General features: G+C 34.0%; 1 protein-coding gene across 2 annotated transcripts; it reads left to right on the top strand.

Annotated features, from left to right (window-relative positions):
- The first annotated feature begins 1,615 nt into the window (after positions 1–1,615).
- On the top strand, positions 1,616–21,439 carry LOC117323279 (cholesterol 24-hydroxylase-like). Of its 2 annotated transcripts, none has more exons than XM_033878399.1 (15): positions 1,616–1,718; positions 2,906–3,121; positions 11,235–11,312; positions 11,649–11,730; positions 12,426–12,499; positions 12,698–12,784; positions 13,162–13,300; positions 15,447–15,560; positions 15,901–16,057; positions 17,222–17,287; positions 17,850–17,922; positions 19,090–19,285; positions 20,073–20,164; positions 20,312–20,381; positions 20,649–21,439. In XM_033878399.1, exons 2-15 carry the CDS (start codon positions 2,985–2,987, stop codon positions 20,799–20,801), a joined length of 1,518 nt encoding a protein of 505 aa, XP_033734290.1. In that variant the 5' UTR covers positions 1,616–1,718; positions 2,906–2,984; the 3' UTR covers positions 20,802–21,439. The 2 variants fall into 2 exon arrangements, with proteins under 2 accessions (XP_033734290.1, XP_033734291.1); XM_033878400.1 differs by having other exon boundaries at positions 2,919–3,121.
- The last annotated feature ends 87 nt before the right edge of the window (positions 21,440–21,526 follow it).

Below are 21,526 nucleotides of genomic sequence, written 5' to 3' on the forward strand. Positions count from 1 at the left end.
AAAGTTATTTATAGAGCTAGTCAACCTTCAGAAATGAGAAATATCAGTACAAGAGCCACTTCCCGCAACTTGTGCACTTTGCGAAGCTTCCAAATTAAAAAATGGCGTCATTACCAGCACAAGAACGAGCTTCCCAGATAAGGCGTTAGACAACTAATTAAATTGATGACATCATTTAAAAATTTGGACTGCTGCCAGGGTTGAGGCCCTGGATTCAGTATCCTGACAAATATATCCTCATACAAGAGGGCTCTCATTCATCACCTTACATTCATTTACACATTTCATTCCTTTTTTCTTTCATTGTATTACACACATTCATATACTGGATTCATTACTTCCTAAATAATTTCACTCACCATATATACATATTTAATTATTACGTCACTCACTTGATTGCATCTCGCACATTGATTTCGCACATACATACATACATACATACATACATACATACATACATACATACATACATACATACATACATACATACATACATACATACATACATACATACATACATACATACATACATACATACATACATACATACATACATACATACATACATACATACATACATACATACATACATACATACATACATACATACATACATACATACATACATACATACATACATACATACATACATACATACATACATACATACATACATACATACATACATACATACATACATACATACATACATACATACATACATACATACATACATACATACATACATACATACATACATACATACATACATACATACATACATACATACATACATACATACATACATACATACATACATACATACATACATACATACATACATACATACATACATACATACATACATACATACATACACCGTATGATATTTGGAAACTTCAATCATGATCACCAGCTGTGAGTCAGTCTAGTTATGGTCTAGCGTGGAAATCCACACTTACCATTACTGACCCACAACCTGTAATCACACTTGATTGACCCATATCACACATACATAATTACATACATACCACACATGTACATACATACATACATACATACATACATACATACATACTTATATACATACACTTCATGATAGTTGGATAGGTCAATCATGATCACCAGCTGTGAGCCAGTCGTGTTATGGTCTAGCGTGGAAATCCACACTTACCATTACTGACTCACAACCTGTAATCGCACTTGATTGACCCATATCACACATACATACACAATACATGCACACATACATACATCATACAAATGTACCTACACAATTATACAATAAACATACGTGTTGAGTATATTCACCAAATATATCACAACTTTCAATCTCCTTTACTTTCGACACCGCTCTAATTTTCACACCAATTATAATCACTTGTGAATCCACACTTACCACTATTTGGAGGTATTCACAGTACATTACACAACGTATTACTACATAATAATATATAAATACACACAGTATATAAATAAATATATATTTAAATGGCATTATTACGTTAGTCTTTTATTATTATTATTATCATTAATGGCATTACTATTTGTTTAGCTACGTTAGATTGATCGGTGAGAGTGTGTATGTGTGTTTTGGTTCTTTTATCGTGTTGTCGGAGTAGATAGTCTCGCTGGAGTAATTAGTAGTACCCAATATTTGTAAAGTAACTTCCGGTTGTGCTTACCGACATGTGGCTGTGTATTAAATTGGACATGAAGTAAGTTTTGAGTTAATTATCGTCATTGTACCGATACTATGTAATATAAACTTGCTCTAACTTATCAAATCTAGACTTGTATATTTCCTGGAGGTATATAAAGTATGTTAAATATTGTTCGCGAGTAGTCTAAAAATAGGTTTCAGGTTTCTACCATGGGTCTGTAATTCGCTGTGGATTATGTTTTTTAGGATATGAAAAGCAGAATTAGCAGACGTTTGTTTGTGTTGGTATTTTATTATATTTCGTACTTTCCATATTGTCCATTTGACACAGATAATTATTAAGTTTGTTATTCTGTGCATCTCACTTTCTTTATCGTTCAATTCACCGGTTATCATCTTTTCTTCATTTAGTAATATTCTGATATCGTGAATTTTGTCGATAATATTGCACTTAACGAGTTGGATTAGTTGTTTAGTGAACGTGCAGTGATAAAAAAGGTGGGTTAGTGTTTCTATTTCATTGTTGCATAGGTGACATTTTCCATCGGAACGGTTCATTAATTGTAGTTTATATTCTGTGTATATAATCCTGTGCAAGCACTTCCATTGAAATTCTTTCATTTTTAGTGATATTGGTAATTGCTTTAGTTGTTTCCAAACTTGATCCCAAGAAATTTCTTGTTGTAAGTAAATTTCCCATTTCTCTTCTGCTTTTGGTTTAGTATATGGTTGCATGATTTTTTGTATTGCATATTCATTTAGTTTTTTAACTGGTTGGAACACATCTTTTTTATACTTACCAAAGCACAAGTTATCATCTAGTATATGTTCTGTATTACGTGACTGTAATAATGTATCTCGCTGGTTAGATTTAATTCAAACTTTGTTCGACTCATTAACATTTATTGCAAATATTTCTATAAAATGTAAAATGTAGTTCGAGTTTTCTGTTTTCGTTAACAAAATGATCTCTATAAAATATTTTACAAAACAACATTGACATAATTCTTACCAGTGTTATAATCCAATTGCATTTTATCTCTGGGTGTTAATAACAAGATACAAGTGCCTGGTGTCTTTGGATGCGGTCAAGATTAGCATTGGATTAATGAGAAACTGTCGTGCCAAATGTAAATACGGGTCAGATTAAAGTTGGGGTCATTGTACACGAGGGTATGTAATGTGTCAATATGTACACTTTAAACGTGATAGTATACGTCCATATATATGTGTATTACAAAGATTATCACCATAGCAAGTCAGCCCATCAACAAGATACAAAAGATACGGTCTCTGGCAGTTTCGGTGGCGTTCGAGGACAATGTTGTTGAGCATGTTTTCTCTAGAAATCCTTGGAGCATTCGTTACGACTCTCCTGTGTGTTATTGGAACAGCGGCCTGGTATTTACATCAACAGCACCTGAAGTATGACCATCTACCTGGACCTCCACGAGACAGGTAAAAGCAAAAACATTTCGATCTTGATAAAACAAAACTATGAATGTCTTCACGTGCCAATGCCAGAAGGACAATGACCAAGTTGCTAATGAAACATCAAATGGAGCTCACTATTTGTATGATTTAATAGGAAAACTGAACAACATACGATGTAACATGAAGTACGTCAGGTTCTCACCATCATATTTTACACACAATGTACGATACGGCATAGGAGATTAATAGACAGCAAATATTGACATGAGTGAGATCATGTGTGTTCGAGAACGTCCTATTGTAACTATCCCATTTGTCTCTCGAGTCTAATCAATTTCCAATGATTTGCAATAAATTCTAATGAAGTTCAATCATATTTAATATTTTATATCAATATATATTATATACAAAACACCACTAAAAGGTTTACATGACAGGTTTGTGGTTGATACTGCTTTCACAAAACCAGCTAGGTTTGGTTCGTATTTCGTATTTCAACAAATTTTATTTCTCAAAGAAAATAATTCTGAAAGAAAAAGGATTGAACAACAGGCATAGCCTATGTAAGTTCTCTCCATTTAGTAACAATGAGTATATACATGTTAACATCATTCATATAATATATAATATAGTGAGATATCAGTTAAGTAGGGACAACTCTGAGTCGAGTATAATTAGTCGATTTTATTTAATGTATTTCATCCAGTTTATTTTTAGAAAATTTTAAAATCCTGTAACCAAAACAGGATTCCCTCCGCCTATGGGATACCGACCAATAAAGTCCATAACAGCTAGGTAGCTGCTGGTCATACACCCATAAGCTTTGGGGACCAGTCATGGATACAACATTCTGAGTTTTAATTTGATAATGACAGTTAAGAAAGGCAAAATTAGTTAGATAATATATTTAGTGGATTCCGTAAGGTTGCATAGTTGGAGAGTGATTACTTGAATTTGATAGAAGTATGATTGAGAAATGATTATAAGAAAAATAATTAATGTAGGGCACGACTATGAGCAATAGAAATATGTAAGCAGTAAATATGCAACCAATTTTAATCCACTAATTAATAAGGTTGTCCATATTATATTTAAATTAATAAGTGTACTAATTCATAACATTCATACTATCATAATTATTATATAAAATAGAATAATATACGTCCATCGGATGGGGGGGGGAGGGGAGGGGGGCATGCAGTAAATAGCTATAACTATATACTTGCTTGCAGGATAAATGTGTATATATGGATGAAAAGACAAGTATTTTCATTTTAGGGTTCAGAATCTATTAGTATCTCTGATATATTCAGTAGTAGCTTCAAAGATAGATAAATTAGTTTGATGATCACACTCACCACAGCCTGATAAGAGTATGTCAAGGCTAAAGTCACTGTGATCTACATCAAACAACTTTTCTTTAAGGATATCTCGAGGTTCACTGTAGTTCCTACAACTCATAAAAAAGTGAAAAACAGTTTCATATTCATTCCCACATGTACATGATGGCGAATCAATAAGATGATCTCTGTAAAGATCAGAGTTTATATTGCTAGACGAGTTTCGAAGCTGACAGAGTAAGATATTATATTTTCTATTACCTGCATTAATATAAGCAAGGTTTCGAGCAATGTCGAGTGGTATATCACTTACTGTGTTCGATAAAATTTGTTTAAATTGGTACAGCGATGTGATATGTGGCAAGTCAACCCTTGCTGCAAGTTTATTATAGTCATTAAGTGTTGCTGGAATAAAGCTTTTGACATATACATTTGTTCTACTCATAGGAGTAGTGAAGACTCTTTGATTTCGTAACATGTACAAGTCATTCATATTGTTATAGTGTGGTTCTACTAATTCATTTAAATAATTTGGGGCAGTGCCTGTAAGAATTTTGTAAAGAAGAATCAGTCTATGTTTTTTCCTCCTTGCAGCAAGAGTGTCCCAACCAAGTTCATTATATAATTTATAATGCGAGGTTCCTCTACGCAGTCCGGTAATGGTTCGAGCCGCTTCTAATTGAATAGATTCAAGTAGAGTAGCCTCTTGCTGAGTACAATTATCAAAAATGATATCACCATATTCCAATATAGGCCGAATATAGGCTGTATATATAGTGTTAAGTGTTTTACGGTTCATTTTATATTTTGCAGATTTCAATAAGTTTATACATTTATAAGCTTTTGTATAAATATAGTTAATATGGTGATGCCATTTACCATCTTGCGATAAGAATACTCCAAGATGCTTATGATTTGGCACATTTGATATTGTTTCATTTTGAAATATGATATCTGGACATACTATATCCCTTTTCCTGCTAAAGGTTACTGATTCTGTCTTAGAAGGATTGAATTTAATATCCCACTTTTTGGACCATATATTTATGTTTTCAAGATCACTAGCTAAACTATTAGCTTCATCAAGTGAATTGGTTTGTATTACCTTAGAAATTGAAGTATCATCAGCAAATAGCCGTTTCTCATTTGTTATACATTCAACAATATCATTTATATAAATTAGAAACAGAAAAGGACCGAGGACTGATCCCTGGGGGACACCGGCACTTACCTGTCTATGCGTGGAGCTGTCATCACTCTATGTTTGCGATTACTTAAATAACTCTTGAACCAATTAAGTAACTTACCTTTAATGCCATACATTTCAAGTTTAAATAACAAGCCAGGATGCCAGACACGATCAAACGCTTTGCTCACATCACAAAATATTGACCTAATTTCCATTCCTTTATCAAGTTTGTTAATAATTGTATCATACATGGATAATAACTGATAAACAGTTGAGTCACCTGGAATGAACCCAGACTGGTATTTTGTTAATAATTCAAACTCTAATAAATGATTATATAAATGTTTGAAAATTATTTTTTCTAAGATTTTACTGAAACAGGAAGTGATAGAAATTGGGCGATAGTTTGAAACATCATTTTTATCACCTTTGCCTTTATATATAGCATTAATATTAGCCAATTTCCAAGACAGAGGAACAGAACCAGTTGACATGGTTTTATTAAATAACGTAGTTACTAAAGATGGTGTAAGGAGTTTTATAACTTTAGGTATTATTTCATCAGGCCCTGCAGGCTTCCTAGCATTAAGAACTGAAAGTTGATCTCTCACATCCTGTTCATGAAATAAAATGTTGTTAAGTATATTTGGAGACTCAGGAACAGGCGGCAAAGGATCAATATTATCAGAAGATGTAGAAATAGATAAAAATAGTCAACAAGGCATTCAGCTTTATCAAATGGGTGAAACAGAGATGTGTTATTGTAGTTTAATGGTGGAATAGTAATTGATTTGTTGTTGATTTTAAGAATAGATTTAGCAGTTTTCCACCATTTTGATGATGAGATTTGAGTCATTCAGAGAGTTTTCGTTTTCTAATTTTTCAATGTATAAGGATTTAGAATCACGTATCAATCTGATAGTTTCATTTCTTATATTTCTGAAGCTGGCACAGTGATTTGGACTATTGGTATGAAGTGCTTTTTTATGGATTCTATTCCTCTGTCTTAACTTTAGCCTTATCTCGTTCGACATCCATGGCTTATCATTAGGACGGATAAATATTTTTTCCTTGGTATACAGTCATCTACAGCTTTGTTAATAGTTTCAACAAGTATAGTGTTAAGATCATCAACATCCTGCTCATCACTTATACTTACCCAGTTCATATCATCAAGTATTTGGTTCATTTTAATGACATCAGCATTATTATATTCTAGAACATATTTACTGTATGCATGTTGTTTAAATATAGAGTAGGCAATGCTAAAATTGATCACAGAATGGTCACTACATATTGGAGGAGTAACACTTACATTTCTCACAATATTGTCATTGTTGGAGAAGATAACATCAATTGAGGTAGAAGAATCTGGAGTGATTCTAGTGGGATCTTTTACATAACTAGACATACCATATTTTACAAGAAGTCTACTTAAGCGAGAGTTTGGTTGGATATTGCTCATATTTACATTTATGTCACCTGTAATAATTATGTCTGCATTTGATTGTCTAGAATTGTCAGTTACATAATGTAGGGAGTTATGAGTCTGTTCCAATAGTCAATGTTACTGTCAGGAGGTCTATATATGCAACCTAATAAGATTTTATTATTACCAACAGTTATTTCTGACCATAATAATTCTAAATCAGGCACATCAAGATCCAGTCTTCTCCTCATACTGATGTTATCTTTATAATAAATTATAATGCCTCCCCCAGGTCGCAGACAACGGTCTTTTCTGAAATGTTGTTTAGAAAAATATTCAATTAACAATTCATTATCAGGTATAGTGTCATTAAGATGACTTTCAGTTAAACATACTATGTCTTTGTCACTCAATTCAGCTTCAACTATATCTAGTTTATTTCTAACTGAACGGATATTTACATGACCAATATCAAGACTGCATAGAAGACCTGGATTGTTTTCAATATCCATACTCTTAATAATTAGAATCAATAAGAATAAAAGCGAGAAATGATCATTTGAGTACATTGGGTAGATACTTATAATTATATAGCACGAGACATTGGTTCTGTTAATATTATAAACAATAGCTACGCCAGAGAATTTAACTATAAACAGCATGGGGTACCAAACTACAGTTGCATTATAACTATTGCTCGTCCTAAAATACGAACTTTTAAAGTAGCATACATTCTTGTTCGTAGGGGCAAGATGTTGTTGCTAGGCTTGGTTGACAGTCAGCGCAACCCTTCATTGTCTTGTTTCTTTTCTGAAGACGACATAATGTTCAATAATTCTTCAGTATTGCGATATTTTAAGATTCCTAATAGTAAGAAGGATTTGGATTTCCTCATTTATATTGGATTCCTAATTATCATATGAGTCCTCGTTAACAATGATTTATTGCTGGCTCGAGTAGATGTTCAACCTAACTTCTTATTGCCGTTCTATGTCGGGCGTAGTACCATTGAAATACTGTTTACTCCGGAACTGGAATTAAACTTAATGTGTTTAATTTTGAAATTCCCAACGATCTTTTGATTAACCTTGAACAACTGCTCCGAAAGAAGTTTCTTCAATCGTCACGTTTATTTATTTACTTTTTTTTTTTCGTCTTTATACCATCATTTCATATTTCAATCTTCCCTTGTGGCTAGAGCTTTCGTTTTCGTGGAAGTTGATCGGCGATATAAGTACATAGTTGTGAAGTATACGAAAGCTTATTTCGTTAAACATATGGCTATGACTCATGGAAATTCACCGAAGAAAAAATCGTTAGAATTATCAAATATATGATCAGCAACATCTTTGTTGAGTTAAGTGACCAGATCTTCCAACAGACTATTGGAATGCCCATGTAACAAGCTTGTTATCCCCCGTTGTTCGACTTTTCTTTTCTTTTTTCATGCAAGACTGAGTATATTGAAGAGTTTATGACAACTGATAACAGAGACCTTGCAAAGTCCTCTAATTTCACATATTGGACGATATGTTACATTTAGATAGGAAAAATTGACCATATATTATTTGTTACGCTCTGTAGAACTTGAAATCAAGATTCAACATCAGCCGCTTACCTCGATCTCTACTTACAGCGTAACCAACAGCGATAAATCATATACTAATACGTTATCATGTTGTAATATTTTTCATGTACAACGCATTTATGAAGTTTTGAATTATCACCACAAATCAAATATTGACCTTTATCAATTGTATAAGGCAGGAATAGATAATCATCGTCATTGTATGTTATTTTGTGTTTAGTAATACAACAAACTACCAGTCCAAAAATGAGAGCGTTGGCGGATGCACACGCAATATACGTGCATATATATGTAATAAAATTTAGTTTCCATGAAGAGCACCATTCGAACAGCTGCGAAATCGCTCAGGATATAATAGATATGATTTGAGTTTACTTCTTTTTTATATATGTATATTCGCTCCATTCATCAAGAGTTCCACATAAAGGACCTGGTATTTTTTTTAATGAATGTGTCATGTATATTAAAGAAAAACAGGCAGGGACAGAGATTTCAATTTCCCAATCGTTTCGTTTCGAAAGAAGCGGGTTGATGGAGATCATACGAAAACTTGATGGCCGAATCATAATCTCAATTGGACATACAAATTTAGTTTTGTCGATTGGCACACTATCGCTCTTCTCTTGACACAATGTCGCTCATCGCAAGGCACAACAGTACGCCATGCGAAGAACAACAATCCCCATGCGACAAACGAATTTTTCTGCCGCACTGTCGCGTAATTTTATCGCATGGCATATTCATTTGTCGTGCGCGTGCTGTCGCTCTTCACATGACCGTTGCGCCAATGTGACAGTGCTACATGACCGAAAATCAGTCACCATATATTCTAAATCATTATTTCGTAATCATATGTGTATGATTTTAATCTCAATATAATATTGCCATCTTAATTTGTAATGTAAATTAGACAATGACCTCAGTTCTACTGCAGAAAGGTTGTGATACCCCAATCTGCCGGCGTACAGTAATCTCTGGGGAAGATCTGAGGTACGTGGTTCGACAATCTCTAATAGTGACAGTTTGTGTTTCTCGAGAAGCTTTGAGTGACCGACCCATCTCTTATAGTTCTGGATGTCATGTAAAGGTAGTCACCATCTACTTTAAGGCGGCCCCGCATAAAAATGACCCTACATATTCATATAAAATGTATTTTTCAATCAAATATCACATTGAAGTTTCAGCGTTCACACATCGTGCTTTCATTTGTACTCCGGGCAAAATAGGGTTTGAAACTGGATTTGTTCATATAAACAATATCACCACTTAGGTGCGAGTACTAAATATAGTGTAAAAACAAATAAATATTAGCTTAAAAGTATTCAAAGCTTATTTGTAAGTATGTAAACTTATGCAGTAAATATCAGGAAAATATATTCATATTATCTTAATAACGCTGCAGTATTATCTGTGATCTATACAATACAACAGTTTGGGTGTTTACCTCATGGTTGATCAGAGTAAACGTTATACGAAGATAAGATCAACATCATGATCTTATTAGTTAGACTATTGACTCGTTTGATATTGACGTCAGACGTGTCTGATGTTCATTGATATGTATATTGTTCCCTTTGTCAATACCTACCATCTAACCTAGATTTGCATGGCGGGTATCATTGATAAAGCAGAAGATCTTTACCCTCCCGAAACACGTGGTCTTCTTATTGTGTTTTTTTTCATGCGTCTTTTGTTTTGTTTTGTTGGGTTGGTTTTTTTTGTCTAATTGTGAAAGAAACGTAAAGAAACGTAAAAACGAAGGTGAAGAAACGTAAATAAAAGGTTTGAAAAGGTTTCCTCTCTGTGTACGTATACCGCTAATAGTAGGTATATATGATATTATAGTTCATATTTATTTCTCCCATACTTCCGTTTTGGTAGGGCAAATACAAATATAGCTTTACAAGGGTCAGCTGACACGCGCTATGAAGTCATTACGACCAACGAATTTTCCACGTGATGTCATTGTACTAGATCGATGTTTATTCTGACTACGATTTGTTTATTTGTATATATGAGAGGAAAATAATCGAACATGGTTTGATTCAATGACTGGGATATATCATATATAAGAAGTTAGCTAACCCGACACACGTCGTTCTGAGTAGCCAAACCCTTATACTCAGGTTTAGATATCCCTGTCCAAAGAACAGTCCCATATAAGATTATATTAATCCTTAACTTGTATGTAACAAATATTGATACATTGGATTATCATTAAATTCACATTTATTGCTTTCTCTATAAGATGTTCTTATTTTGTCACTATGAATTTTCTGCGTAAAATCTAATTTCAATAGAAAAAATTTAAGGTTTGAAAAAATTAGCATAGCTTTAATGCAATGTTTAGCACGGAAAATGGCACGCATACGTACAAATGTTTATTTCACATAGTCAACTCAATAGATGATATTACTACATTGGTATTCAATCTAGATTGTGTTTACGGTATTATGCCTCAAATATTAGTATTGTAGATCGATCGATTATGAACAGAAACCATATTTAGATGTTCGTTCAAAATCTACGTCCAGCTGAGTTCTACAATTTCTCATTTTGATAACTAAAGAATAATTTTGCTTTGTTGTCAGTTTCTGGAGTGGCCACCTGCCGTCCATCAGGAAAGTGGTATCAAAAGGTGGAACACTAGGAGATTATATTCTGGACCTGTAAGTAGAAGCAGCCTTTATAGATTGTGTCAAGGTGACGTATATAATAAAAAATATATTAAATCATTATTACCTCAAAAGACAATTCAATGCTAATTTTATGTGCTTATTTACATCAACGATCTCACTAACAATGATATTGGTAGGTAGTTTGGAAATGTTGAAATCGATACAATATATTATCTTGATTTATTTTCCTTAGTCATTCGGCATTGTCTGATACGGATGCGACCTTTTGACTAAGATTTTGTCAATAAAGTGAGATTTCGTTCTAATACCAGATGTATATAACAGTTAACACCATTATATTTTTTAAAAGCCTGTTGATATCTTCAGAACAAAAACATATGGTGCATTATTCCGGATATGCCTGTGGAACCAGACTTTTGTGGTAGTGACGGGACCTGAGCTCATAAAGGTATCACTTCAATTGTTTCTCTTGGATGGAACATGCATGTCATTTGATAAAGAGAATGTCACTCGAAGGAAAATTGTTTGATTCCTGTATTTTCCTTATTCCGCCAGTGGGGCAAAAATGCCAAAGCTATGTGGCGTTCATTTTGACACTTTCTAAACATGGATGTGTAGAGAATACGACGCCATGATCAAAGTGAAATGGTCCTTCTAACCAAAGCCTTTTTATAAAGCTTGCATTATCAAGAATAAAACAATATGAATATCATGTCGAATATGTTGTATCCATAACACCTGACATTTACTATGTGCTCGGACCTTATCACCTTAGAACGTTTTGATAATGTTGTATAATAATGTAATTTAAAATCACCTTAAAGTAACAATAGAAAATATCTAGTAATTAAGTCAAGTACCTTTGAGACAGGTGATTAATTGCAATTAGTATAAGAGAAAGTCCAATCCTGTTCTCCTTCCACTTGGAATATAGTGTACTAGTTACAGCAAACATAGGTCGAGATATTTGAAATACCTTTTAATGGCTTGCTACCACGAGGACCATATATCTTATATAAGATAGATTTCTGAAGCTAATTACAAGAGTCATTATCTAGGTGACTACACCAAATAGTAAAACTTCTATAACATAGGATGTAATGGTAGCATAACATAAAGTAGAGTCTTATGTTGCTATTTCAGGAAGTCCTCGTGACGGGAAATCTTCCTAAATCAAAAACAGTGTACTCCAAACTAACACACATACTTGGTGTCAGGTGCGTACTATTAAGAATTTGGGAAACAATATTAATCACATTAACTAAAACATTTCAGCAACAAAATATGCATACATAATGTGATAGGTTTGACTTTTTGTGCTAAAACTGTAGTGATCATTATAGCAAAAGTATTACATTTATCTTTGTGCACAAACGATATTTGGACGTGTCTGTACCATTTCTTTCTTGTTTCAGATATGTCGGAGAAGGGCTTGAAAGTGAAACTGACAAAAAGAAATGGATCATACATCGTGTACACTTTAATCAGTGGTTTAAACCTCAGTGAGTCATAAATAATACATGAAACAAAAACGTTTTTGAATTATTGAAAATGTTTCATTTCTGATTTATACCTTGAAATCAAACAGGTAGCTGCACTATTTCTTTTTTAACGTTATATTTGAATAAAAATCATGCAAGGTCGGTTTACCATAAATGTCCATCATTGTCATTTTGCATGACAAATCCATATGATAAACATTCATGAGTTAGTGTATAATATATGTATTGGGGAGGAGCTGGGGTGTAGCGTTAAATGTTTGTCTTTGCATTAACAACGTCACTTTAAAATAACTAAGAAGCTCTTAAGAAATTTTATAGATGTTAGCAAGCAGCAAATTTATAATGTATTCACTGGTAAAACAACAATGTGTTTACAGTCACTTACGGCAATTCACCCCCGACTATAATGAGTTTGCCGACAATCTTGTACAGACACTGGAACAGCATGCGGACGGGAAAAAACATGTACATATGGAGAATTTTTTTCATAAAGTTGCAATGCATCTTTTGTCAAAGGTAAACATCTTACAGTGAAGTTCATATTTGTATCCGTCGAGTGTTGTCTATATTTAAGCAATAAACAGTGTTTTTAATGTTGTTATAGTCGATATAGTACCAAGATGTATGGTGGGCAAATGGCATGGGAACCCCGTTAGGGTTCCCATGTTACATTTGCTACTCATACATCTTGCTGCCATATCGACTATAACAACAATAAAACCACTGTTCAATAATTATATTTATACTGAAACGAAAAAGAAACGCAACATGGAAAATTGTGATTAATTTTGTATTAAATATACATATCTGTATAAAAATCGCGGAAATAAACATGCACCCTGCCTAACACCCATACCAATCTTCAAAATCACCCAAGTGTGACTAGAGACCTATGCACTTCCGGCGCGGTAAAAACATCAAAAACCGTGCCTGTACAAACATATGCGTTCTTTTTTCATTCAAACCAGTATCAATTCATCACTAACATTGAGCCACATCATCGCCAATACTTTTGCAAACAATAATTCCTTTTACAATTATGCCACGGTTATCAAAGGTTGATAGAGGACGTGCTATAGCGATGCTTCTGGCAGGGAACACGCAACTTCACGTCGCTCGACAATTCAGAGTTCACAAATCGACTATTAGTCGATTAGTTTCACGTCTTAACGCAACAGGAAGAGTCGATGACCAGCCGAGATCAGGACGTCCACGCGTAACGTCGCGACGTCAAGACCGGGTTCTTAGGTTGGCACACCTGCGTAACAGGAGATTAACGGCCGCTGAAACGGCAAGGAATACGATTGGTAATCATAACCGTCGAATTCATCCCCAAACAGTGATCAACAGACTGCGTGAGGCTAATTTGCGTGCAAGGCGACAGTACGTTGGTTTACCACTAACACCGCAACGTCGAGCACGTCGTATGCAATGGGCAACGGCACATATGCCCAGACGTTTTCCTATGAGACGTTGGAGGTCTATGCTCTTCACCGATGAATCTCGATTCACGTTATTTCGAGCAGATGGCCGTCAACGTGTGTACCGGCGTCGAGGCGAACGTTTTGCTGACGCCTGTGTTTTGGAACACGACCGATTTTGGGGTGGATCAGTTATGGTTTGGGCGGGAATCTCCCATGGTTTGAAGACGCCTTTGGTGATAGTCAATGGGAATTTAACGGCCATACGCTATCGGGATGAGATCCTTAGGCCCCATGTTGTGCCGTTTGTTAGGCAGCATCATCTAACCTTTCAGCAAGATAACGCGAGACCACACGTTGCAAGAGTCTGTAGAGACTTTCTTGCGACACAGAACATTGTTCCTATAGATTGGCCTCCATATAGCCCCGACCTGTCCCCAATCGAGCATTTGTGGGATGAATTAGACAGAAGAATTCGAAATCGCCGTAACCCCCCAAATACCCTCCCTCAGTTAGCAAATGCACTCGTCCAAGAATGGAATAACATTCCAATACGGAAAGTCAATGCCCTGATGAACTCAATGCAACAAAGAATTAGAGATGTGATAACTGTTCGAGGAGGACACACACGATATTAGGGCACGGTTTCAAAACTGCTGCCATTTCAACTTGGATTCACGTAGGGTACTACCAATCATGACCTTCTAGCAAAGTGACCTGTTCTTAAAAATCTCTAAACATTTAAAGGATGTTACATCAATATTCAATATTAACTATTACATATGAAATTTAAACATAATGCTCACAAGTATTATTTTATTAAACCTACAATTTGAAGTTGCGTTTCTTTTTCGTTTCAGTATATATTGTCTTACCAATTTCGTCAACTTTGAAAAAAAAGTAAACCAACACAAAAAAGTCCCACCTTTTTTAATGTCACATGACCCACTGGGGCACTTGGCGTTATAGGCGTATGGTGGCAACTGCCTCTTAGCATTGTGTCAATGGGGAAATGCGGAGCAAATGTAAATATAGGGGTATGAGCCTAATACGTAAAATATAAATCGCTCTTACACGATGTTACGGAAGTGTATGACGAAGTTTTGATCAAGGTCGATGGGCATTGGTCGCATCGGGAAGTTATTCATCCAGACCACCTGATCATATTCTTCATATTTTTTCCTAGTTTTTGTCGATTCTTATAATAACTAAATTCCTTTATATGAACCCCTTATTTGCAGGTTGCATATAACTTTGATCTGGGAAAACTGGACGGCAAACCTCATCCTTTTGCAAGTAGTTTAACCTTTACATTAGATGCATTTCCAAAGGTAGTCTTCAACCCATTTTTCAGTGTGAGTATATGTTTATCCCCAAAAAATGATAGAAGGTTACCATGACATAATTGATGTTGCAGACCTTTGTTTTCATTTTATTTCATTGTTATTAAAAGTATTTTTCCATGTTGTTAATTATCAATGTATTCAGAGAATGTGAATATCTAAGTTGTTTCGTCATGTCGTTGGTATTTATTTGCTTTACCATATGTGAAAAGAAGATGTCAAATAGAATATAAGATACCTTCTGTACGAAAATTTTCATATACAAACTGAGATGTGTTGGTTTGTTAAAGAATACTTTGATTTAACTAGAGTAAAAGGGATATGATATATCAATCTCTCCACAAACCTGCAGTTGAACCCTTTCTCATGGAAATATTGCCAACAAATTCGCAATGCTGTAGCGAAGATTAGGTTGTATGCACATGACCGGTTAACTGAGAGAAGGAAAGCAAACTTAAGGGGAGACCACGTTCCGTATGATCTTCTTCAATCGATCATCGAACTGAAAGGTAATCATTGTTAAATATGTATTCGTATGAAAGCTCTAGCACAAAAAGGACATACGTCCACCATTTTTATTCGGAGTTTTCATCTGATTTATGAACATACTCTTAATTGAGCATATTTACTGCCATGCATATTTTGCACATTTTGTCTTTTCTTGTTCGCTCACTCTTTTTTATGTTGCCCCGTTGGAACCTTTCAGTATGCTTTGTTATCATTTATGTGTACAACATCACTGTTAGGTCGCCAACCCATAAGCCTTAGCTTGACCCAGGAGATGCCCATGACCTTAATAGTTACACAGGCAGCTCAACAGGTGATCTGTTATCTTCAAAACTGATATAGAGTTCAATGTTTGCGTTAGACATTTCATATTTACTTTGATAAATAATACTGCAGCTCAAATATGCTATAAAACCCATGCAAATGTAGTATTATTTCAAAAGAGCTTACGCCAGAACGTCATCTACCTAGCTATCATCTTATATGTAATTAACAATTGTGATCAAAGTACTGGTTTAATTACATACAGAACTTACCACTTCTGCTTTAGTTGATAATGTGTCTATTTCAGCCTGAGCGGTCAAAGACTGAAAGGTTAATAGGCATCATAACTTAATATAGAGGACACGAAAATGACCAGAGCGTAACCTTATCTTCTACAGTCTATAAAAAGAATAACGTCAAAATTAAACAAAAACGAAAGCATAATGATTTGTAAAGGGAATCAAAATTCTGACTCAAAATCTATTTAATTTTGCAAAAATATAAATGTGTGTGGAAAACTTTGTACAATGTCATCAAAATGATATTAGTGGTATTGAAATAATGTAGCTATCAGACAGAATCGTGCACAATTTCGGAAAAAGCCCGGATATAGCACAAAATGTGAATTGACACTTAACGCGCATATTTGGCAGACATGGTCGATCTGTGATACGGATACTCCACAAATAGCATTAACTATCAGATATCAAATTGAAAGATATGGTAATAATGGCAACAACATACTAAACTAATACTTCGTGAGCTCGTTTCCAGTCGATGATCTTAGGTTGAAATACCAACTTTCTTCATATAGGTACTTTAGGCAGTTCTATATCATAATCTTTGTAACAAAAGAACATGCTAATTACTAAATGCTCATGATGTATAGACTTAATTTCCAGAGAAAAATCCTTCAGAAATAACAGATGACGTTTTGTTGGACGAGATCATCACATTTTTCATTGGGGGTACGTATATAACACACTAAAATACTTTAGAGTTGCATGGTATCTCACACATTATATTCTATGTTGTTATCGTTTCACTTTCAAATGTGTCACTTCTATCATCCGTTTTATCATTCAATACATATTTATTTTATCCTTAAGAATGCTATCAATGCGGTCTTTTTCTAACCAGTCATTGTTTTTATTATTATTATTATTCTTTCTCTTTTGTCCTTCCTTATTATCTGTACATTTCATCATAGCTTCGTCCTAATAGAACCCTGGATATAAGCGAGAATATTCAGCCCCGAACAAAAATAAAGACACAGGCGAACGGACCCACCCATTTTCCATCCATCAGTTATACTGAATTAATATCATCTTTCTTTTCCATTTCAACATTTACAATTTGATACATGTATATGTAACTTCATTGCCCCTTATAGCAATTACAGCTTAGATTGAGTACCTAAACTAAATAACAAGTATGTCTTCATATGATGATGGAAAATTTGATATCGTGTTACTACTATTGATATATGATGATTGTAATTTCACGCAATGTTAATTTTACATTTTACAGGCCAAGAAACTACAGCCAATACTCTCAGTTTTATGGTATCTTTATTGTCTCGGAACCCGGATTGTTACAAAAAGTATGTTTATTTTTCATTATTAAATGCAGGGACCGCTGGGTGAGAATTTCAAAGATCAAGATTCAATATGTTTTATTTTACATTAGTACTCTCGCATGTTTAAGGGTAACATGAATACAATCTCAAAAAAAAAAAAAAAAAAAAATCCAACCCAAAAGGTTTCACTTTTCAAATGTATTAATTTGACTTATATGATTAATCTATAATCAGACTGGTCAGGGAGAGGTGTCTGTTCCTATATACAACTTGCCATGAAGTTTAAATGAATTACCTGTCTCTGTTTCGGGTTCAAATTCTTACACTGCTTATCTTAAACACATGCTCATGTTAATCATTTATCATAGGAGACACATCAAATTGTTTATTTGTTGGTATAACTCCAAGGTTACCATTGTGGTTTCACATAAAAATACATGAAGTGATATAAAACGTGTCAAAGTTTGCCATATCTGCAGAATTGGTAATGAAATTCATTTGTATTGGAAAAAAGGAAAATATCAACAATATATCGATCTGCATGAAGACACACTGAGAGAGAAAAAGTACAAAAATTAAGACTTGGTATTTCGAAAGGGCAAATAAATGTCTTCGTCTTTTGCTTCATCGACGTCACCTGTCACTCAATTCCTAATAGATTATGTAATCCGGTAACGAACTAAAGTAGATCCTGCAAAAAAAAGGACAAACAAGTCATTCACGTAAACTACAAATACAGAGAAACTATTGTAAGTGTCCATTAAAGAAGTATTCACTTGAATGCTTAAATATAACATGAGATATTGATACATTTTACATCTCAATCATTTTCAGTTGCGTCCATTTTCATGAATTTTATTGCTTTGAATATGTTACTTGGTTAAACTAGTGCAGTTAATAATTGCTTGGCCCTCTGAAGTGCCTTTTGTACACCTCTTTGGTTTCATTTGGATCAAGAGTTGAAATACCATTGTGGTTGGGACAATTCAAACGATTACCCGAATACCGGTTATGATCCAAAACTTTTTGACTTATTAAATTGGATATATTACATCTAGTGATCGCTGGATAAAGACATTATTCTTATCAAGGATCTGCCAATATGTATCAATGTCTTGAATTCATATCTTCAAATGTAAACAGTCTTCATGTTGATTTTCAATACAATTAGTACGCTCTATTACTATACAGATTACAGGAGGAAATTGATACCAATGTGGCTGCCATGTCTGTACTAACACCTGCTGATCTTGATGACTTACCCTACCTGGATATGGTGATGAAGGAAACACTTCGACTTTATCCAATAGTAAAAGCAACTTACCGGGAAGCTGTTCGCGATTGTAGCCTGGAAGGACATGACATTCCTATTGGATCTGATATAATGGTAAGCACGATATCCGGTGAAAATATAAAATGTAACATAAGCTTAGTCAGATAAGGTGATTAAAATTACGTAACGCTATTTGGGAGACGAATATTTAATTTCTTTAACAATTTATACATTTTCAGTGTTGTGTATTCGCTATATCTCTTTAACGAACGAAATTGACGTTTACACTTCTGGCGCGTAGGAAGTCATTGTTAACAGCGAGTGAGGTCGTGATACACAGTTAATTCGAAGTTTTTCATTTAGTAAATATATATTTGATAAACATTGATGCAAGTCTAAGCAATATGTGAATATAAATGCTCGTCATTTAAAATATTAAATTAACACACCAGAAAAAAAAGAAAAAAAAAGAAAAAGTGATTTCTTTGGTAACACAAAAGGTTCACATTTGATCAATATAGCTGATCAGGTTCCATCATTGTCAGTAGACGATAAGTTGTTGTGATCTTGATGATACTGAGATGTTATAGATTGCAAAATTAAAATGTCCTTTTAGAGGCTGACATGATGTGATGACCAAAGACTCTAGAATTTCTCAGAAAATTTGATATCGGAGATCCTGAGTTCGATATTGTGCTACGGCTTTACTCATCCATTTGATACATAAACAATTTTATTATATTTTACATTTCAATTGCTACTATTAAAATTGATATATACATTGTTGCTATATGGGAGGGATCGTGTAATTCGTGCATTTTTCGTATATTTTAATAATTGATAGGTTCAGGCAAACAATGATTTTTGCTCTTGAAAACAAATGCCGAATGTCTCATTGCAGGTTAGTTTCTACGCCACGAGCAGATCTGAGAAGAACTTCGGAAATCCTCATCAATTCGTACCGGAGCGATTTGATCCAAAGGCAAACGAAAGGTATCTCTTGAAATGAAGAAAACAGAGCAAACATCTTAACGTGTGTTTCCATATATAGATGTCCACTTTATGCCAAGGCTAAAAACACCTCTTTATCAATACTACATGCATTCTGTAATGTGTTTTGATATTGTTTTTTTTTTTCAGAGTGAGTGCATATGCAACCACCCCTTTTTCGGCTGGCCCACATTCTTGCATTGGCAAAAAATTTGCAGAGGTATGTCGCAGTAAGAACGCAAATTAAATGTCTTTCACTTCAGTAAGACATTGAACAATTCTCTTTTGATATACATCCATTGATTTCTTTTATGTTGTTTTTTATTATTATTATTATTATTTTGTTGCGTAATGCCTGTAATTTACTTTTTATTGATATTTTGTATTTTGCTGATTAAGGCTACCTCGAAATCAGCGAAAATATAACTATTACGAAAACCAATATATTTAGAGTATGGGTTTTTTCTTCATTTTTATTTCATTACAGATAGAAACAAAGATCATCATGGCTAAGATCATGCAAAACTTCGACTTCGAATTAGTTCCGGGTCAACCCATGGGCTTTATTGATGGCGGGACTCTACGTATTAAGGGAGGGTCCATGTGTTTTCTGCGACCAAGGAAGGAGAAATATAATTGATCTCGTGAAAAAGATATATGTATTTATACATGACTTGCTGGACTAAAATGCGCCCAAATCGAAACTTAATATATGTGATTATTGCTTGCCTTGTCATGTTTTCAAATATTTTGAAATCTAGATACAGATATTGTTGAAATTTAAATGTCTACCCCTTAAGTATGATTAAGATATGATGTTTTGAATTCATGCAACATAATCAAAGAGGCTTTTTATCTTGAGCTACCTAAAGTTATCTTTTACCGGAACACATCACAAATTAATATAGATATATAAATTAACCCAAGAGTGATAACTCAAAAAATCAAGTGTATTGCGCTTATGTAATTAACGATGATCTCCCTTTAATATGTGAGTGAACCAATGGTAAATACTATATAGCTGTTAAATATCGCCGGGTTAATACTTTTGGGTTGCCCCGGTCGAATCAATTTCGCAGGTATTAAACATCATCTTATCGAAATTCAGTCAATATATTGACACCTCTAGATATTTTTGTGAGTACATATACAGATTTATGAAAAAAATAACATCAATAAAAATAATTTGCTGTACAATTATTTTCTAGGATTTCTTTTTGCGCTAAGTTCCATGAACGCGAATTATAAGGAAATTAAATACCCCTTGAACATTACCAACCTTAGACTTGTGTTGTGATGTGTGATCGTTGTACATTAAAACAGCGTACATTATAAATTGATGAACATACAAACAACAAATGATTA

Source organism: Pecten maximus, chromosome 3 (genome assembly GCF_902652985.1).
Source record: "Pecten maximus chromosome 3, xPecMax1.1, whole genome shotgun sequence".
NCBI classification, from domain to species: Eukaryota; Metazoa; Mollusca; class Bivalvia; order Pectinida; family Pectinidae; genus Pecten; species Pecten maximus.

What these genes read in the sequence shown, in the direction of transcription:
- LOC117323279 (XM_033878399.1), top strand. Translation starts at nt 2,985, where the DNA reads ATGTTGTTGAGCATGTTTTCTCTAGAAATCCTTGGAGCATTCGTTACG. An exon ending in GGAGATTATATTCTGGACCT is followed by an intron (nt 11,313 to 11,648) that starts GTAAGTAGAAGC and finishes TGATATCTTCAG; the next exon opens with AACAAAAACATATGGTGCAT. An exon ending in CATCACATTTTTCATTGGGG is followed by an intron (nt 17,288 to 17,849) that starts GTACGTATATAA and finishes TACATTTTACAG; the next exon opens with GCCAAGAAACTACAGCCAAT.